Raw genomic sequence first — 20,326 nt, forward strand, 5'->3', positions numbered from 1 at the left:
CTCATTAATGGTGCCTTTTCAGAAGTGCGTCATCCGTGACGCACGCCTTTTCCACATTGCCCCTCCATCTCTCATAAATTATATAAAACAGCAAATGTATTCGGCATGTGTGCACGTTTTCCCACCCATTAAAATAATTCATTGGATCTTACCAAATCACTTCCCTTATCTTTTCGGATTTTCTCTCATTTAGTTTTAAAATATTTTTTATTTTTTTAAAAAGTGTTTAATTCTATTAAGTCAATTTTACAAATGTGAAATTCATTTCAAACTCTTTAGTTTTTACTTATTTTAGTTAAAAATATTTACCAAAGCTAGCCAATTATTTGCCATGTGTTATTTATTTTAATTAGACATGGAGATCTTTCAGCGCATATTAAAGATTCGGATCCATATAATTGTACTTGGAAAATATAGATTATTTTACATGAAAATACTTATAATATTAAAATATTGTATGACTCGAAGATCAAAAAGGTCTTAGATGCTTGTGGAATTGGCTGGTTAAAAATAAATAAATTTATTATTAGCAACATTGTTTGATCTTGTGGCATTATAAAATTTAAAAAAGTGTGATTTTGATTCCCACAGCCACAATGTGTTGGCATCCAAAATCTAAGGAGATATTTTGGCACCAAAAGGAGTTGGTCCCCTCAAAAGCAAACACTAAGAACACTATAATCCTATACTTGATTAAAATCTAATAATTGGATAAATATGTCCAAGACTCGATGTAATGATAAGAGGTGAGACAGTTCCAATATGATAAGAATTTAATTCTCTTTTAGGATATATAATGCACTCGGGATGTTCGAATTACTCTATAATACAAGTCGTCTGTTAGGATTCATCTATGCATTTCGAATTTATCTTGATGACTGATAAAAAAATTTCATAGAACTCAACTGATTATCTTAATATTAGTGTTCAATAATAATAATAATAATTAAAAATATTAGATAAATATAATTAAAATATGATTGATGAAAGACAATTCAGTATCATTTCATTTGTTTTCTCATGAATCTTTCGTTAATCATTTGCCACATTTTTTTAATTTCATATTATGGAAATTATTATTTGCTTTTAAAAGATTAGTAGTTAATTTGATGCAGGCTGAAATTTATCAACAAGGCCGGCCCAAAATATGCGTCAGTGGTTCAAATGAACACAAATGATACCATGTTTTTACATGTCGCCCATTGGGCCCTGGAATATGCTCACGACTTAAGTAATATAAAGTAATATAAAACTAAAACTGTGGGCAAAATTGTCTTTTTATTAGCACTAATTATTCGCTCTCCATTTCCGCGTCTCGACGTCGTTCCAAAACCCTTTCTCTCTCCTCTTCCTCCGCCGTCGATGGCCGCATCCGAGGAGAACCTCCGGCGAGCTCTGGCGGAGAAGCAAGCCTCAGTTGACGCCCAAGCCGAGACCGTACGCGCTCTCAAGTCCAGTCCTGACGCCCATCAGGCCGAGGTCGACGCCGCCGTCGAGGCCCTCAAAGCGCTCAAGGTGGAAGCGGGCGCCGCTGCCCGCCGCCTTGAAGCGGCCATCTCCAGCAACACAGATGGGGCCTCTTCTGGAAGCAGGGAAGCTTTCCGTCAGGCCGTCGTCAATACCCTCGAGCGGAGGCTCTTCTACATTCCATCCTTCAAGATCTACCGCGGTGTGGCTGGGCTCTACGACTACGGGCCTCCCGGATGCGCCGTCAAGTCTAATGTGCTCGCCTTTTGGCGCCAGGTAGTGAAGCTGAATCCTCGATCTTGGCACCACCAGATCCCAATTTGGCTGATCTGTGGCAAGCAGTTTTATAGTACCCAATAGTGTCGATTAGCTCATAGCCATCTAAATTTCCCTGTCTACACAGTGGAGTCAACAAAAGGGAATTTTTTTGAAGTCAAATTCACGTTTTTGGACCCGATCTATGGTAGTCTAGTGATTTTTAGCATGCTTTAGTATGTAGCTATACTGATTCTAATTTTGCTGCTTTCAACTGTTTCTTGGGCATTGATTTGCTTGTATATAGCTCACTAAATTTTACTGCGTTTCATCTTAGCATTTTGTTCTGGAGGAGAACATGCTGGAGGTTGATTGCCCATGTGTCACACCTGAGATTGTCCTCAAAGCATCTGGGCATGTCGAAAAGTTTACAGACCTGATGGTGAAAGATGAGAAGACAGGGATGTGCTACCGGGCTGACCACTTACTCAAGGATTTTTGCAAGGAGAAGCTTGAGAAGGACCTTACGTTGTCCTCTGAGAAGGCCTCAGAGCTCAAGCATGTCCTAGCAGTGTTGGATGACCTTTCCGCTGAGGAATTGGGAGCAAAGCTGAAGGAGTATGGGATCACAGCTCCTGATACAAAAAATCTTCTCTCTGATCCTTATCCATTCAATCTTATGTTCCAAACCTCCATCGGGCCATCTGGCCTGAGCCCAGGGTTAGCTGTGAACTTATCTCAGATCATCATCACGTTTGATATATATCAGAAGTAAACTCTGTTGTATATGTGTGTTGGTTTTAGGTATATGCGGCCAGAGACAGCACAAGGAATCTTTGTGAACTTTAAAGACTTGTACTATTATAATGGGAATAAGCTTCCTTTTGCAGCTGCTCAGATTGGTCAGGCATTCAGAAATGAGGTGTGGCTCTAGCTCATTGTGTATATATATGTTTATGGTTACTTTTGACTATGGGTTTTGGCATAAATGTTAACTGGAGCATATTGAATAAATTGTTCAAAAGTAAATTAAGTTAAATCTTCTCTGTCTCTCTTCATTGTTCTAGCGTATTTGGTAAATTATCTGACACTTGCACCAAATGCTCAGCTGAGTATTTATCATTGTTTAACTATTGTAATTATTGGGATGTCTTGCTACTCACTCGTGACTTTAATAATAGGGTTAACTTCACCTTGCTTTCCTATGTATTAATTCTGTCATTCTTTTCCATTCAGTATTTGTGTTGTTTTTCTTTTGTGGATTGTTGATGTTCCCACAAGGTTTTTTGGGAACAAGTTAGCTATTTTTTATCTCTGCTGCATGAGGATTTAGATTCCTCCATATTTCTTTCTTGGTTAATCTGACGGTATTTGGTTATCTGTGCTGACCAGATTTCCCCTCGCCAAGGTCTTCTAAGGGTTCGAGAATTCACTCTAGCAGAGATTGAGCATTTTGTAGATCCTAATGACAAGTCTCACCCCAAGTTTGGTGATGTCGCCGAGTTGGAATTTTTTATGTTCCCTAGGGAGGAGCAGCTAGCAGGTAAATCAGCACAGCCTATGGTTCTTGGTGAGGCAGTTTCAAAGGTTCGTCTCTACTTGTGCTGCCATTGCCCTATTTTCAGAGTATACGTTCTAGTTTTGAAATTCCAAGATTATATCTCCAGGGAATTGTCAACAATGAAACACTTGGTTACTTCATAGGGAGGGTATACCTCTTTTTAACACTGCTTGGGATTGATAAAGAACGATTACGCTTCAGGCAACACCTGCCAAATGAGATGGCTCACTATGCTGCTGACTGTTGGGATGCAGAGATAGAGTGTTCCTATGGATGGATTGAATGCGTGGGGATTGCTGATAGATCTGCTTATGACTTACGGGCTCACTCAGTAAGTCTGAATCCTCATGATTGCTGCAGCAAGTTCTAACATGTAGCAAGCAATAATTGCGATGCTATTGCCATTAGATTTTTTTACTTTATTCTGAGGATACAGATTAAAAAATAATAATCATAGTACATACCTTATTTTTCTTAAGTGACTCACACCTCTTGCATTCTCCTTTCTTATGCTAGTTACTTAAGAAACGAAAATATTGGCTTGTTGGTTCATTTTACGTTGATAATATATATTTATGGCATTTCATGTCTGATTGTATTAACAAATTTTGTAAGATTGATTATGGTTGAAGATGAATGTTCTTTTTTTTTTTCAACAATTTGATGACAATTAAACTTTAAGCACATATCCATCCACACACCATGGGAGAATATTTTGGCAAGCATGCATGCAAATGCTTAGTCACATCTAGATCTAAGCGTACTTTTTTAGCCCAATTATGAATACTGTTTATTGATTTTTTTTAATTAGCACCCTCTACATGGATACTAAGCTTCCAGTCCATATTTCTCACATTTATATGGGAATATTTACAAAACTCTATTTTATGGGTACCTATGTTATTGTAAATTGTTCACAGGAGAAAAGTGGTGTTCCTTTGGTTGCTCACGAGAAATTCCCTGAACCTAGAGAGGTTGAGGTAAGCTGTTCTCCCTTTCTTTTCTGATTTGGAAATTTATTATTTTACATGGATATTTTGCAAACTGTCGCATGTAAATCGACGAGCTATTCTTTGGCCTAGACTCCTACATGCTATTTCTCTCTCACTTTCAAGATTGAGTATTTCTGATTCTCCTTGCTTGTGGTTCAGAAACTTGTTATTGTACCATCAAAGAAAGAACTTGGTCTCGCATTCAAGGGCAACCAAAAGATGGTGGTTGAAGCATTGGAGGTAAAGCACAAAGTTTGTTTGCTTATGACAATTGTGATGCCATATTTAACATTTATATCAATTTAATTTCTGATAATGCCAAATTGCTCCATGGACAGGCCATGAGTGAAGAAGAAGCACTGGAAATGAAAGCCACTTTGGAATCTAAAGGCGAAATGGATTTCCATATATGCACCATTGGGAAAACTGTTTCCATTACAAAGAAGATGGTATCTATCAGCATGGAAAAGAAGAAAGAACACCAAAGGGTCTTCACGCCTTCGGTTATTGAGCCATCTTTCGGAATTGGACGGATAATTTACTGTCTTTTTGAGCATTCTTTTTACACAAGGCCTAGCAAAGCAGAAGATGAGCAGTTGAATGTGTTCCGTTTTCCTCCTCTTGTTGCTCCTATCAAATGCACTGTCTTCCCTTTGATCAAATCCCAAAAGTTCGATGATGTTGCCAAAATCATTGCCAAGTCTCTTACGGCAACTGGGATTTCACATATCATAGACATAACAGGTACTTTGGAAGTAGTAGATTGAACAATCAAACTAAGCATGAGTTCTTATATAAGCTTAATCAATTTTCTTAACTTTACACAAACTATTGATGTACAATTTGTCACTCTTGGAACTTTGCAGGTACCTCAATAGGGAAGAGGTATGCTAGGACAGATGAGATTGGAGTACCACTTGCCATTACTGTTGATTCGACGACAAGTGTAACTATCCGTGACAGGGATAGTAAGCAGCAGATCCGTATCGGCATTGATGAGGTGGCTTCAGTCGTGAAAGAGGTAACAGACGGCGAAAGCACGTGGGGGGATGTAATGTGGAGATACCCAACCCATTCAGTTCTACATACTGAAGATGAATGAGCAACTGAGGAACAACATACTTGGATTGATGAACAATTCATTCGCCTTGCGGACACTTGCAGTTTATTAGACTAAGGAGATATAATTGTCAGTGAAACTTGGACATAACTTTGTTGTATGAGTTTCCAGTTTCCACATGGTTTGGCTTCTTTATTTATCAAAACCTGTACTGTTATTTTCAGAAGTTTTGACTTTAGTAGTGTGAATTTTGAGTGTTTTTTATTGTTTGGTTCTTAAGTTTCAAGTTATCAGGTGGAAGAATTAGTCAAATGCAGCATCAGTATCCACTGTAAGAATTTTTTTTGCTGCCACTGATAGTTTTGTCATTAGGTCTTTTAGCTTATATGATGATCATACATTAGACATTAACTAAAAGTGATAAAGTGAAATTTCACATACCTTATTTCGTTCTCATTTCTTTCATAGATTATGTATTTCATCTACCAAAATCAATAGTCTTTGTATATTATCACTTACCATTGAAAGAGTGACCTCTACTATTATGTCCCCAACTTTATCAAGTGTTCTTTGTGATGCAATCATTCATGCAGTCCCTCCACTAAACATGATCATTGTTCATATCCCACATGCTTCATTACTACACAGTTTGCCATCTTTTTTTAAATATCATGTTAAATTTAAAATAAAATAAAGAGATTTTGCTAGTTTAATAAAGTTTCTTAACTTTTCCACAATAATACAAATGGATAAGGTCAAACAACATTAATTGCATTTTATCTTTTAATGTCAAATACCAATTACTCATTAGTTCGAGTGATATAAAAACGAGTTCGCTTGACTTTAGTATTTATATTTATTTGACAATAAATTGAAATTTATATGAAATTATGATGTTTGTTTATATTCTTTTTTATGAACACACTTTTGTTTCATAAATTAATTGATATAAATGTAACTATACAAAGAACAATTTTATCGGAAGTACACAAAAGGAAAATAATTGATACGCAAACCATTTAGCCATTGCACATTTCCGTACCCGATTAATCAGTAATCTTTACAAGTGGTCCCCAGCTTCAAATCGCATATAAGCAGGAGTAGACAAGTGAGTGCGTTAAATAAGCGAAACTTTTTGCACAGAAAGATAGGGGAATAAGAGAAAAAAGAGGAAAATTTCGAAAATAGTTGGGTACCACATGTGGGCATGTCTATCGAATGAATATTATGGTAGCATCTGGGTGCCAGTACAACGGGTACGAATATTTATTTTTTGGAAGTCAGGGCCTTTTCTCACGTCATTATCAGCCAAACTCGAAAATTACACTTTGGTATCCAAAATTTATCCAAATTACATTACACACTAACTATATATATATATATATATATATATATACAGGGATGCTCTGCTGCGGACTAAATCCTGCGAACCGCTGCAGACTGCCCTCGTGGCACAGTCCGCGTTACAACCATTAACAGCTCCTCTTTCTTTCTCTTCCTCACTTCTCGCCACGATTTTCTGCAGTGCCCTAGCTCCTCTTTCTTCCTCTTCCTCCCGACGCCGCCGCATCTTCCTCTTTCTCCCGACTTCCTCACCCCCTCGCCCAGTCCCTGCAGAAAATCTCCAACCTGCCCTAGTGCCTCTTCCTCCAGACCTGTGCCCTAGCGCCTCTTTCCATTCCCTATGCCCTAGCGCCTCTTCCTCCCAACGCTGTCGAGACCCGCCGCAGAGACCCCTCCAGAAGCCCTCTTCTTCCTCCCAACGCTGCCGAGACCCGCCGCAGAGACCCCCGTAGAAGCCCTCCTCTTCCTCCCAACGCTGCCGAGACCCGCCGCAGAGACCCCCGCAGAAGCCCTCCTCTTCCCTCCCTGCAGAAAATCGTGTCGATCTGAAGTGCAGAATCGCAGCAAGCCGTCCTCACTAGCTTCCGTATCCCTTCATTGCCGGTAAAAGCTTATTTTTATAAATTGAGTTATCATTCTTTGAAATTAATGTCTTCAAATTCATATGGGCTAGTGATTATTTATTCGGAGTGTTTAGCGTTTTTAGGTTTGTAGAGGAATATATTTTCTTGTGGATCGTATTTTGGATTTGAATCTTAAATGCTAGATAACAGTTGGAGTGTCAGATAATTCTTTTTGTTAGGGTCTATGGAAGTTTTTTTTATGTTCATCATTAAAATAAAATGGAAAGTATTTATGGAAGTCCATTGAAATGTATTGTAGTTGAGATTTTAATTTTAAATTCTTTAATTATTCGTTATAGTGTTTAATCATTGTCTCACTTATAAAGGTTGTTTTATTGTTAGGGGTGTAATCGAATAATCCAAGATGAATTATAAGAGGCTTGAGCTCGGGCTCGGTTCATTATCTTTAAGCTTGAGCTTGATTCTAGTTTGATTCAAAATTGGTTCAACGCAGCAGAATTATTTATACTTTGTTGCAGTAGAAAAATGTTATTTGAAAATTGGTTATCTGTTTTTTCAAAAAAAAATTAGTGTGTGGGAATTGAGTCATGCCATGTTTTTAACAAAAACCCCCAAATCTTGTTGTGGTTGAAATATCTTTAAATTAATGAATTTGTTGTTTTTGTTGTAAATTTTAAAACACGATTTGAATCTTTGTTTTGCTTCTGTGTTATACTGTCATCTATTGTCAATTATGTATACTGCCAATTATGTTTTTCCTATCGGTTATGCAGGAAAATTGTAAAACAACGTTTCCTTTTATCAACGAATGGTAAATCATTTTATTTTAAGTTCTAATATTTTATTTATACAAAATTCTGAATATTGTTTTTATGTAGGGGAAAACGTATGTTGTATTTGTTGGATACAATCCGGGTATTTATGAAACATGGATAGAAGCATCAAGTCAAGTTATTGGTTTTAAAGGCGCCATACATCAATCATACAAAAGTAGATTGGAGGCACAACAAGCTTTTCAAGCGCACTTGGACAAACAACTTTTGAGCTCTGAAAAAAAACCTAAGTTGAAGGATACATAAAAAAAAAAAATAGAGCAGCTTTCCAATTCCTAATTGTTGTTATTGTTGGTGTTATGTTTTATTTTTTTTTAATCTGAGTTCAAGTTGAACAATGTTGTTGCAAGTGGTGTATCAAATTTAAAACATATGTTATGTTATCTTAATATGTTGTGAAACCTATGTTGTTGTTGTATGCTTCAGATACTTGCTCCCTTTTGCAATCTAGAATCATTATGCTTACTATTTCTTCTTATTGTAAATTGTATTCTTCATTTCAAAATTGTTGTTGGTGGTGGAGAACATCCTCCAAATATTTTTTTTATGAGCTGTTTTGCAGTCCCTCCAGATGCTTCTTTACTTTTGGTGCATTTGATTATATGTTTCAGCAGCATTATAATTGTCCAATAGAGATTTGGAAAAAATAATCAGGCAATACAAGCACACCTAACTTGCATTTCAAAACCATATATGTAAAAAATAAATTCGTCTCCGAGTGGATTGAATGTCAATTTAGCACAGTTGTATTCTGATCAGGATTCTTCTGATGAACAACTGATATTACTCCAATGATAGTGTATATCGTGTGATTACAAGAAACAATATCTATTCTGGAAAAATATAAATAAAGTTACAGAGGATACCGAGCAAAGATTCTTGAACCAGATTCTTGAACTCCTAGAAATGCATCTTATATAATTGAAGCTGCAGCAAAGATTCTTGAACCAGATTTTCACAGCACTACCATGGGTGGACTTCATTCTTTCAGGATGCCTTTGAAATCACTAAAGGACAGTGAATCCAATGGGATCATAGAAACACGTAGGAATATATCAAAACAGATAGAATCATCTGGTCAGAGAGGGCTCTGTCAGAGAGGGCTCGGTAGCTCGTTCTGTAACGCCCGAAAATTCTCAAAACTATATTAGAATTATGCTACGATTTTTCTGGAATTTTTAGATATTTTTCCAGAATTTTCCGAGTAGCTAGAGTATTTAGTTTATCATGTCTTGTTTAGTTTATCATGTTTAGAACGTTAGTATTTACATGCTAGAGTATTTTTCATGTATCTAGAGCTTGTGTATGTGATTTTTGGCACGAATCAGTGCTGGAAATCAGAAATTATGATTTCGTTTCAGACTATCAGAACCTGGATCGGTCAGCAGACCGATCCAGTGCCCTTCCTTCTCCTGGATCGGTCAGCCGACCGATCCAGATGGATACAGTAGCCTACTGTATCTCCCTGGATCGGTCAGCCGACCGACCCAGTATCGAACAGAAGGCATCCAAGCGTCTCCAGGTGCCTGGATCGGTCTTGCCGATCGATCCAGCCTCTGCTGGATCGGTCCGCAGACCGATCCAGCAGGGCACCGAATCGCGGCAAGTTGGATCGGTCTGTAGACCGATCAGATAACGATCAGAAAGAAATCTGGGAGCGGGGGATCGGTCTGGGGACCAATTAGCCTAGGGCCTGATCGGTCCACCGACCGATCAGGATTCGGACAGAGAGTTGCTGATCAGTATGGGGACCGATCAGCCTAGGGCCTGATCGGTCCACAGACCGATCAGGAAACGATCAGAAGTTCACTGATCGTAGCCTGATCGGTCCACAGACCGATCAAGCGATTCCCGGACCGATCATGATCTGCTGAGCTCTCGGTTTGCTGAAGCTTCTGCTAATTCTTTTTCTTCCTCTTGAGCTTTGCTGAGCCGCATCCGAAGTTCCTAACACGGTGATCCTACATCTCTCAGAGGACGAACCTTAAAAAGTTCAAAGAGCCTCCTCAGTGGAATGGAAGTTCAAATGAGTCCCAGTCTTCTGAGATCAATAGAAGATTACTCTTTTGATCAATTCATTCAATATATATTCCTTCAGAACCTTTTGCTCTGTAGTCTGTAGCTACTTAATTACCACTTTTTACAATATACTGAATCATTAAGTAGACAAATTCAAACAATATACTGAATCATTAAGTGGACATTGACATAAATTAACTTCAAATTAATATGTTGCAGAATAATACTGTAACTTCAAATATTGTAGGGCAAAATTTTAAATCCAATGTAAACATGACAGTCTGAAGCTACAAGTTTCAGAATATGAGAATATAAAACTAACAGTCTGAAGATACAAGCTCCACGCAAACATGACATGGAAGTAAAGATGCAATGGAAAATAAAACAAGATCAAGCTCATCGCTTCTTAGAGACATCAATAGTTTTTCCCCTCCTAGTAGTTTTTGTGTGCTGACCGCGAACTCGGAGGCCCAGTAGTGTCAAAGTCGTTTATGATTTCTGCAAAAAAAAAAAATGAGGCCCTTGTATAATAATAGAAAAATGCTAAACTTTACTTCTTTGGAGACTACTAAACCTATGAATTGGTTTCAGACCATAAGATGGATAGTTTAAGAGTGTCTTCCCTTAGCTCAAGACTTATAAAGGAGGAATGGAGCATTAATTTCTGCAGTTCTGTACGAAGTGAGACCTGCAACCAGTCTAGAAATTGGCATGCAACCAATCTAGAAATTATGACAATGAGCAAAAGTTGAGAAAACTGGTACAGAACTTGGCATGCAACCAATCTATCAGTTTTCATTTTCTTTATCCGTGATTATCTAGTTATCTATAGCAAGCTATTCTTGCCAATCATGATTTGCAAGAAAATTCTCTGTTGATGATCATGAATCATACTTGAATGATAGTGATCACCTCTCAGTGCAAAACCCATATAATTAGAGATTACATCTATCCGCTGGAGTATACATCTTATCTTATGGCAAACCAAATCCATTTTTTGTTGAAGATTGCTGAATTCATTTTGAGCAAACAAGAATACAAAAAAGTTTTTAATCATACCGTTGCTTCAAATACAGCCATAGTGCAATGAATCATTACTGTATCATCCTAGTGCATGTTGTTAGAACCTGCAACAATAAATATAATTATTAACTTTATTTTCTCAATGAACCACTATAATTTAACATATTAAAATTTTAATAGTACCTGCTATAGATGTCAAATCTGGTTCATACGTGTCGTCAACAATATTATGATTAGTATCTTCAGTCGATCTGATAATTGACACATTGTCATATTTACAAAATGTAATGACATAAATGTATGTTTGCAAGTCAAATTACAATAAAAATGCATCATTAATCAACACATACCCCCCTTGTTGCAAATTTGGACAATTGCGCTTGTCATGTGACACTCCTCGATGTCCGCATCCATGACATAGCCTGGAATTTGAGGTTGATTTCTCCTTTGATGATTTCAATCTTTTCCCACATCCCTTTGTTCTTACTGAAGAAGGATCAATAATGCCAAGACCCTCATCCATAGATTTGTTCTTTTGACTTTTATCATTGCATGTTATACTAATATTCATCTCTTGAATTTTGGTATAGATAGAATCGAATTGTTCATCCAAAAAGGTTGTCCCCTCATTAGTCAAAGATGCATCATCAATTAATATTGAAGCTTTATAAGATAACCTTGAGTGTCTCGACATCAAACACCTTTCTGGATCTGGATCATTAGTGTAATTTTGCTCCCCCAAAGCATATATTGCTCCAATTTTTGCATCTCGTGTCCATCGTTTGAGTATATATGTATCAGGCAAATGAAACACTTGGTTGATACGAAAAAAAGCTAGCATATGTCTGCATGGAATACCCTCAAACTCAAATTTCTTGCAACTACACGATATGTAGTCTCTTTGTTTGTCATGCGTGAGCACTCTTGGTTTCGATGAAGAAGAACTTTGAAATTTCATCACATGGTAAACCACTGAGTCAACTCCTGTAAATGCTTGTTGCACATAATAACCATGGCTCTCGCTGATTTCACTTTGAAACTCAAGCCATTTCTTTTTTATGTACAATTTAACCATTTGAGTTTCCATTGGCCAATTTGTCTTAATTTTCGGATGCTCATTTATGTCAATATGATCAGCAACTAACTCATTGTGTCTTTGATGTCTCAGTGCTCTATTAAAACGGGTGATAAAATCCATTAGTGAGTTCTTATTTGAGACATATCTCTTGAAAAATGCATGTGAGCCTTCAGATCTTTGACTACTTGACATTCCAGCACAAAATAAATGGCTAAAATATACTGGCACCCATTTGTGTCGTAATTCATACATCAACGATAACCAATCATTATTCTCTAAGTTAGCACACTTGATAGCTTCTTCCCATGACTTTTCAAAATCATCAGGTGTTGTAGAATTTGCAATGACATTCTTTAAGCTTTGATAATGATTTTGAAAAGTCAAAGGGTTTAATTTTTCTGGAAATTTGTTCAGTATGTGCCATAAGCAATATCTATGTACTGTTTGAGGGAAAACTTGTGCAATTACTTTTGTCATAGCAGGATCCTGATCAGTGATGATAACACTTGGTGGGCCTTTAGGCATGGCTTCTATGAACTTTTTAAGCAACGAAACAAAAGAATCAGCTTTCTCATTACTTAGAAACCCACAACCAAATATAATTGTCTGCTGATGATGGTTAACTCCTACAAAAGGTGCCAAAATCAAGCCATATTTGTTGGTGTTATATGTTGTATCAAATACAACTACATCACCAAATACACTATATGCCCGCCTGGATATATGATCAGCCCAAAAACACCTACTAAATCTATTATCTGAATCAGTCTCATAATCAAAGAAAAAAGCAGAATTCTTCTCTTGCTCAGATGTAAACAACTCGATCAGTGTTTCAGCATCAATACCCTTTTGCTCATCTCTTAGATTTTTCTCAAAATTTCTAATATCTTTTTCTGTACAGCCTACTCTCTCAAGTCCTCCATATTCTATCTCCAATATTCGCATTTGTTGACAAGTTGGTACATTGGCCTCTGAAAATTATTTCGTCAATGTTTTCTTTGCTGCTGAAACATTACGATGTGATCGTAGCAAATGCACCTTGGATGGAGTAGAAAGTGGATGATTATGGGTTTCTATAAAGTGACTAACAACCCAATTAGGCCCAGTTTGTTTCTTCACAAATGTAATATTTGATTTACAACCAGTTCTAACTGCACCACGTGCTCTTTCTTTTGTCGGTTGATCAACTTTTGTATGTTTATTCCACCGCATTAGATCTGTATGTCCTTCTTTAAAGCATACAATTTGTTTCCATGTTAATTCATTTGTGATATTATTTTTCTTGCTCGTGTGCATCCTTGAACTAAACCCAGCTTCTCGTGCATATTGATTATAGAATGAATATGCCTCCTCTAGTGATGAGAATTCCATTCCAATTTTTAGCTTTCGATTATCTGAGACTTGGGGAATATATTCCTGATCATCAACTCGATTTTCTTCCATTTCTGGACACCCTCACATTATAATTGACAATAGGTAATTAGATAAACAAATAAGAAATACAAATTATTTCAGATAATGTAAAATAAAAACAAAAACACTATGTAAACAATAAAACTATTGTAACAATATGATGACATTTGCAACATAAATAAAAATAAATTGGATTGTAAATAATATTGTAAACAATATGATGAAATTTGCAACAGAAATATAAACAAATTTGATCGTAAGTTAATTTTTAAAACTAGCTCCAACAATAGGCATTCATCATAATCTTGCAAATTATCATAAAATAAGAGAGGGAATTTTAGCATACTGATAGCTAAAGAACTCTATCAATTAACAACAATTTATAAAAAAACTGATAGCTAAAAATCTAGATGTGAAACTAGTAGGATTTTCTCTGGTGCACTTGTACCCTTAAGGTTGCTTTACTTGTCAACTTTTTCCAGAGTTCTTATGGAATTCATAAACTCAGATTGGGAATCATTGGGCCACTTTTCTTCAACTTGATGTTATTATTCTATTTTTCCATGCAACTTGATGTTATTATTCTATCATTGGGCCACTTTTCTTCAATCATCATAACTTTTCTCCTTCTCTTAAAACTGGTAATTGTTTCATCTCAAATTTAATTACCATATTGATGTAATGTTCAGTTTTGATTCTAGTCATAAGATCTTAACCAGAAAATAAGATATGAAAAAACAATGAAGAAATCCCAAGAAGAAATCTCCATTCTTCTTATCCTTACAAACAATAAAAATGTTGGTCGAGTATCTCATATCTGCATACTAAGCATCTCTTCATAATCCCAAGAAGAAATCTTTTATTCTGCCGGTATAATATAGAATCATAAATCAATTTATAAAAATAAGCTTTTACCGGCAATGAAGGGATACAGAAGCTAGTGAGGACGGCTTGCTGCGATTCTGCACTTCAGATCGACACGATTTTCTGCAGGGAGGGAGGCTGCGGCGGGTCTCGACAGCGTTGGGAGGAAGAGGCGCTAGGGCACAGGGAGGAAGAAAGAGGCGCTAGGGCACAGGTCTGGAGGAAGAGGCGCTAGGGAACAAGGAGGGTGAGGCGGCCTGTGAGAGGTTCCACTCCTTGCTGCGATTCTGCACTTCAGATCGAAGCGATTTTCTGCAGGTCGGTGGGAAGAGGCGCTAGGGCACAGGTTGGAGATTTTCTGCAGGGACTGGGCGAGGGGGTGAGGAAGATGCGGCGGCGTCAGGAGGAAGAGGAAGAAAGAGGAGCTAGGGCACTGCAGAAAATTGTGGCGAGAAGTGAGGAAGAGGAAGAAAGAGGAGCTGTTAATGGTTGTGACGCGGACTGTGCCACGAGGGCAGTCCGCAGCGGTTCGCAGGATTTAGTCCGCAGCAGAGCATCCCTGTATATATATATATATATATATATATATATATAGGGTATTGCTAAATGGTCAGAATCTGGTCAGCTAGAATATATGCATGCATGTATATGCATGGGTATTTTAGTAATTTCATATGGCCACATTAATTATATGCATGTCCATGCATGTATTTTAATTGGGAGATAGAGATTTCTAGTTGGCCAGATTCTGGCCAGCAAGATTTACTCATATATATATATATATATGGGTATTACTAAATGGCCAGAATCTGGCCAGCTAGAATATATGCATGCATGTATATGCATGGGTATTTTAGTAATTTCATATGTATATATTAATTACATGCATGTACATGCATGTATTATAATTGGAAGATAGAAAATTCTAGCTGACCTTGACTTCCAATTTGGATAAATTTGATATGCTAAGCAACACTTTGTGTGCGATCGTGAGCGAAATCCGATGTGGGTTATCTGACGCGGTCAAAATCTAATTTTTTTAATCTCTCTCTCATTTGCATGCAACAACTTTTCTCTCTCATCTGCATGCAACAATTATAATTTTTTTTAATCTCTCTCACTGCATGCAACAACTTCTCTCTTTCCTTTTAAATTAAAATGATATTTTATCTTCTCTCTTCTATTATTACATATAACAACAACAACAATAACAACCAAGCATTTTCCCACTAGGTGGGGTCGGCTGTATGAATCCTTTTACGCCATTGAGCCCTATCTTCTATTATATCATCATCTATATTTAAATAAATTTTATCTTGTTTTATTGTTGCTAACCAAGTCTTTTTTGGTCGTCCTCTTCCTCGTTTGATATGCATGTTTATCATAGTTTCACATCGCCTAACTAGAGCATTTATTGGTCATCTAAGTACATGTTCGTACCATCTTAAACGTGTCTCTCGGAGTTGTCCTCAATAGATGCAACTCCGACTTTCTCTCTAATGCTCTCATTCCTTATTTTGTCTATCTTCGTATGCCCACACATCCACCTTAACATCCTCATCTCTGCAACTATCATCTTATGCTCATGTGCTTGAGTCATAGTCCAACATTCAGCTCCATATAACATAGCAGGTCTAACTGCGGTTTTATAAAACTTACCTTTAAGTTTAAGAGGTATTTTAAGGTCACATAAAACACCCCGACGCTCCCCTCCATTTCACCTATCCTGCTTGTATTCTATGTAAGACATCTTTCTCAATCCTTCCATCATTTTGTAAAAATGATCCTAAATATTTAAATCTCTCGGTTCCGGGCAACTCGTCCTCTCCTATCTTAACAATTGTTTCATTACTTCTAATGTTGCTAAACTTAAATTCCATATATTCTGTCTTTAATCTACTAATCTTAAAACATTTCCCTTCTAGTGTTTCCCTCCAAGATTCTAGCTTAGCATTTACTCCTTCACGTGTCTCATCTACCAAAATAATATCATCTGCAAACAACATGCACCACGGTACTGTGTCTTGAATGTGCGCAGTAAGTTCGTCCATAATTAGTGTAAAAAGATAAGGACTTAGGGCTGATCTTTGATGTAACCCTATCTTTATTGGAAATACTTCAGTTACTCGGCCTGAAGTCTTTACTCTGGTCGTTACATCCTCATACATATCATTAATTAGTTCAATATATGTTACGCTAACACCTCTCTTTTCTAAAATTCTCCATATAATTTCTCTTGGGACTCTATCATAAGTTTTTTCTAAGTCAATGAATACCATGTGTAGATCTTGTTTTTGCTTCCGATATTTTTCAATTAATTGTCTAAGGAGATGTATAGCTTCTATTGTCGACCTTCCAGGCATGAACCCAAATTGATTTTCTGTCACTGTGGTCTCATTCCTTAATCTTTTTTCTATTACTTTTTCCCAAAGTTTCATAGTATGACTCATTAGTTTAATACTCCTATAGTTTGCACAATTTTGTATGTCTCCCTTGTTCTTATATGAGGGAACTAGAGTACTTATCCTCCATTGATCAGACATTCTTTTCATTTTCAATATCATGTTAAATAATTTTGTAAGTCATTCAATACCTTGTTTCCCTAAGCACTTCCATACCTCTATCGGAATATCATATGGTCCAACGGCTTTCTCATTGTGCATCTCATTTAAAGTTTATTTTACTTTTGAAGTTTGAATTCTACGATAAAAATTAAAATTTCTATGCTCATTTGACCTAATTAAATTACCTAAGTTAAGTTGGTCACCTAAACCTTCATTAAAAAGTTGATGAAAATACCTCTTCCACCACTCTTTTATTTCTCCATCATTTACTAATAACATATTACATTCATCTTTAATACATTTTATTTGGCTAAGATATCTTGTTTTCCTTTCTCTCACTTTAGCTATTCTATAAATGTTTCTTTCCCCTTCTTTCGTATCCAATTTTTGATATAAGCGTTCAAAAGTTTCATTTTTTGCTTCACTCACTACTTTCTTAGCTTCTTTCATTATATATTTTTTTAAGTTTTCCTCGTTCTTACAAATATATAATTCCTTATAAGCTATTCGTTTTTCCTTCACTTTCTCTTGTACTTTCTCATTCCACCACCAAGATTCTTTACTTCGTGGTGCATGTCCCTTTGACTCACCGAGTACACTCTTAGCTACTATTTTCAACTTTGATACCATTTTATCTCATGTTGTATTAGAGTCATCGTATATTTCACTTAATGCTTGTACTTCTACCTTCTCCTTAAATATATTTTGTTTCCCATCCTTTAACTTCCACCACTTAATTCTAGGAATTGTATATATTTTCTTTCTATTGATACTATGTTTGTGGCGTATATCCAACACTACTACCCTATGTTGGGTAGTTAAGCTTTCTCTATGGATGACTTTGCAATCTTTACAAATCTTTCTATCCTTCTTCCTAACCATAAGAAAGTCAATTTGCGATTTATTATTCCCACTTTTGAATGTGACTAAGTGTTATTCTCTTTTCTTAAAAAACGTATTAGCTAATATAAGGTCATATGCTATCGCAAAATCTAATATAGTTTTCCCTTTCTCATTCCTCGTTCCAAACCCATAACTCCCATGTACTCTCTCATATTCCTCATTTTTCACTCCGACATGCCCATTTAGATCACCTCCTATTAAAATCATTTCATTTGGTGGAATATTTTGTAATATTTCATCTAAGTCCTCCCAAAACCTTGATTTGGTAGCTTCATCTAATTCTACTTGTGATGCATATACGCTAATTATGTTCATAGTTTCTTTCGCCACTATTATCTTAAGGGATATAATTTTATCCCCTTTTCTAATTACTCCTACAACTTCATCTTTTAACAAACTATCTATAATGATACCCACTCCATTTCTTGCTTTACTCTTTCCAGTGTATCATAACTTAAAACCTGAGTTCTCCATCATCTTTGCCTTCTCACCTATCCATTTTGTCTCTTGTACACACAAAATACTAATTTTTTTCCTAATCATCATATCTACTATCTCTATTGATTTACCAGTGAGAGTTCCTATATTTCATGTTCCAAATCTTAGATTATTAGTTTTCCTATCATATTTGTTCTTATCTAACCTATGGTGTGAGAACTTTTGCCTATTTAACACTACACCCAAGTTCTCATGGAGATGTAGCGGTCCTTACTGAGACGTTACAGTCGGACTCTGTAACGCGAACTCTTGCATATTTATCACTACACCCGAGTTCTGGAGATGTAGCGGTCCTTGCCGAGACGTTACAGTTGGAGCCTGCAACGCGTTCCTTCTGGGGAACAACCTAGCATTAGCACAATATTTTAATAGATTCATTCATTGAATATTTGCCATAATTTGGCGCTGGCTGACAACCTAACGTAACCCTCCTCCTTTATCCGGGCTTGGGACCGGCCATGACCGGTTATTATGGGCGGAGTTCTTTTCTATTATTACATGCAAAAAATTATTATGGTAGTGATGATACAACGTTATAACAGCTACTATGCAATGTCTGCTATAACTTGTAGCAGTTACTATGTAGTAGCTACTACAACTTGTAGCAGTTACTATGCAATATCTGCTACAACGGTACAGTAATAGTTACTATGCAATAGCTGCTACAACTTGTAGTAATTACTATGCAATAGTTGCTACAACGGTGCAGAAGCTGTTACAACTGTGCAGAAGTTGCCACAACGGTGCAGAAGTTGTTACAATACAACAGGGCAGTAGCTGTTACAACGGTGCAGAAGCTGCTACAACGACGCAAAAGCTGCTACAACGGCGCAGTAGTTGCTATAACGACACAGTAGCTGCTACAACGGTCTTCTGTTACAATGTCGCAGTAGCTGCTACAACGGTGCAAAATGTACTACAATAATATAGTAGCTGCTACAACGGTGCAGAAGTTGCTATAACGGTATAATAGCTGCTACAATGATGCAGAAATTGCTACAACGTGTAGCAACTATTGTGTAGTAGCTGTTACAACGTTGTAGCAACTACATCACTTTAAAAATTAGCAACACAGTGATTGTTACATGCAATCAGATGAGAGAGATTAAAATTTTTTATAGTTGTTACATGCAGATGAGAGAGAAAAGTTGTTATATGCAGATGAGAGAGATTTAAAAAATTAAGTTTTGACCGCGTCAGATAACTCACGTCGAATTTCACTCACGATTGCACATAAAATATCGTTTAGCATATCAAATCTCTCTCTCTCTCTCTCTCTCTCTCTCTCTCTATATATATATATATATATATACATACAGTATTGATATTGTGCGCGACGCGCACAGTCGCGCACAATATCAGTGTTTTTAATTTTTTTTTAATTTTTTTTAGTTTTTTTGAATTTAAAAAATTCAACATTTCCTTATTTAAAAAATTTCTTTACGATTTTATTTATAGGGTTCAGGCTTTGGGTATAGTGTTAAAACTATTTTTTTTTTAGATTTTACCTATAGGGTTTAGACTTTCTAATTAGGTTATAGTGTTTGGTTTAAAAAAAAATTAAAATGAAATTAATTTAAATATTTATTGAGTATTGTAATGTGTTTAGGGGATATATCTATATATTAAATTTTAAATAAGGAAATGTTGAATTTTTTAAATTAAAAAAAACTAAAAAAAATAAAAATAAAAAAATAAAAAACACTGATATTATATATATATATATATATATATATATATATATATATATATATATATATATATATATATAAATATAAAAGCATGATATTTTCCTAGTTTGAAATTTGGGTTTTCTTTCGAATGAAGTGATATTTTTGATATTATGGGGGTGAAATTAAAATTTGCTC

At 36.2% G+C, this 20,326-nt stretch overlaps 1 protein-coding gene and 1 long non-coding RNA gene across 3 annotated transcripts; one reads left to right on the forward strand and one right to left on the reverse strand.

Moving 5' to 3' along the window:
* Positions 1-1,293: 1,293 nt before the first annotated feature.
* On the forward strand, positions 1,294-5,599 carry LOC122055340 (glycine--tRNA ligase, mitochondrial 1-like). The gene is made up of 9 exons (XM_042616721.1): positions 1,294-1,743; positions 2,060-2,442; positions 2,527-2,644; positions 3,115-3,309; positions 3,390-3,614; positions 4,204-4,263; positions 4,435-4,515; positions 4,614-5,019; positions 5,142-5,599. Exons 1-9 carry the CDS (start codon positions 1,363-1,365, stop codon positions 5,375-5,377), a joined length of 2,085 nt encoding a protein of 694 aa, XP_042472655.1. The 5' UTR covers positions 1,294-1,362; the 3' UTR covers positions 5,378-5,599.
* Positions 5,600-10,555: 4,956 nt separating this feature from the next.
* LOC122055342 lies at positions 10,556-11,712 on the reverse strand. 2 transcript variants are annotated; one of them, XR_006132860.1, is made up of 5 exons: positions 11,489-11,712; positions 11,322-11,389; positions 11,175-11,242; positions 10,690-10,814; positions 10,556-10,613 (listed from the first exon to the last, which is right to left on the reverse strand). It is a non-coding gene; the product is annotated as an uncharacterized LOC122055342 (long non-coding RNA). The 2 variants fall into 2 exon arrangements; XR_006132859.1 differs by having other exon boundaries at positions 11,322-11,711.
* Between the last annotated feature and the right edge of the window lie 8,614 nt (positions 11,713-20,326).

Source organism: Zingiber officinale, chromosome 3B (assembly GCF_018446385.1).
Source record: "Zingiber officinale cultivar Zhangliang chromosome 3B, Zo_v1.1, whole genome shotgun sequence".
NCBI lineage: Eukaryota > Viridiplantae > Streptophyta > Magnoliopsida > Zingiberales > Zingiberaceae > Zingiber > Zingiber officinale.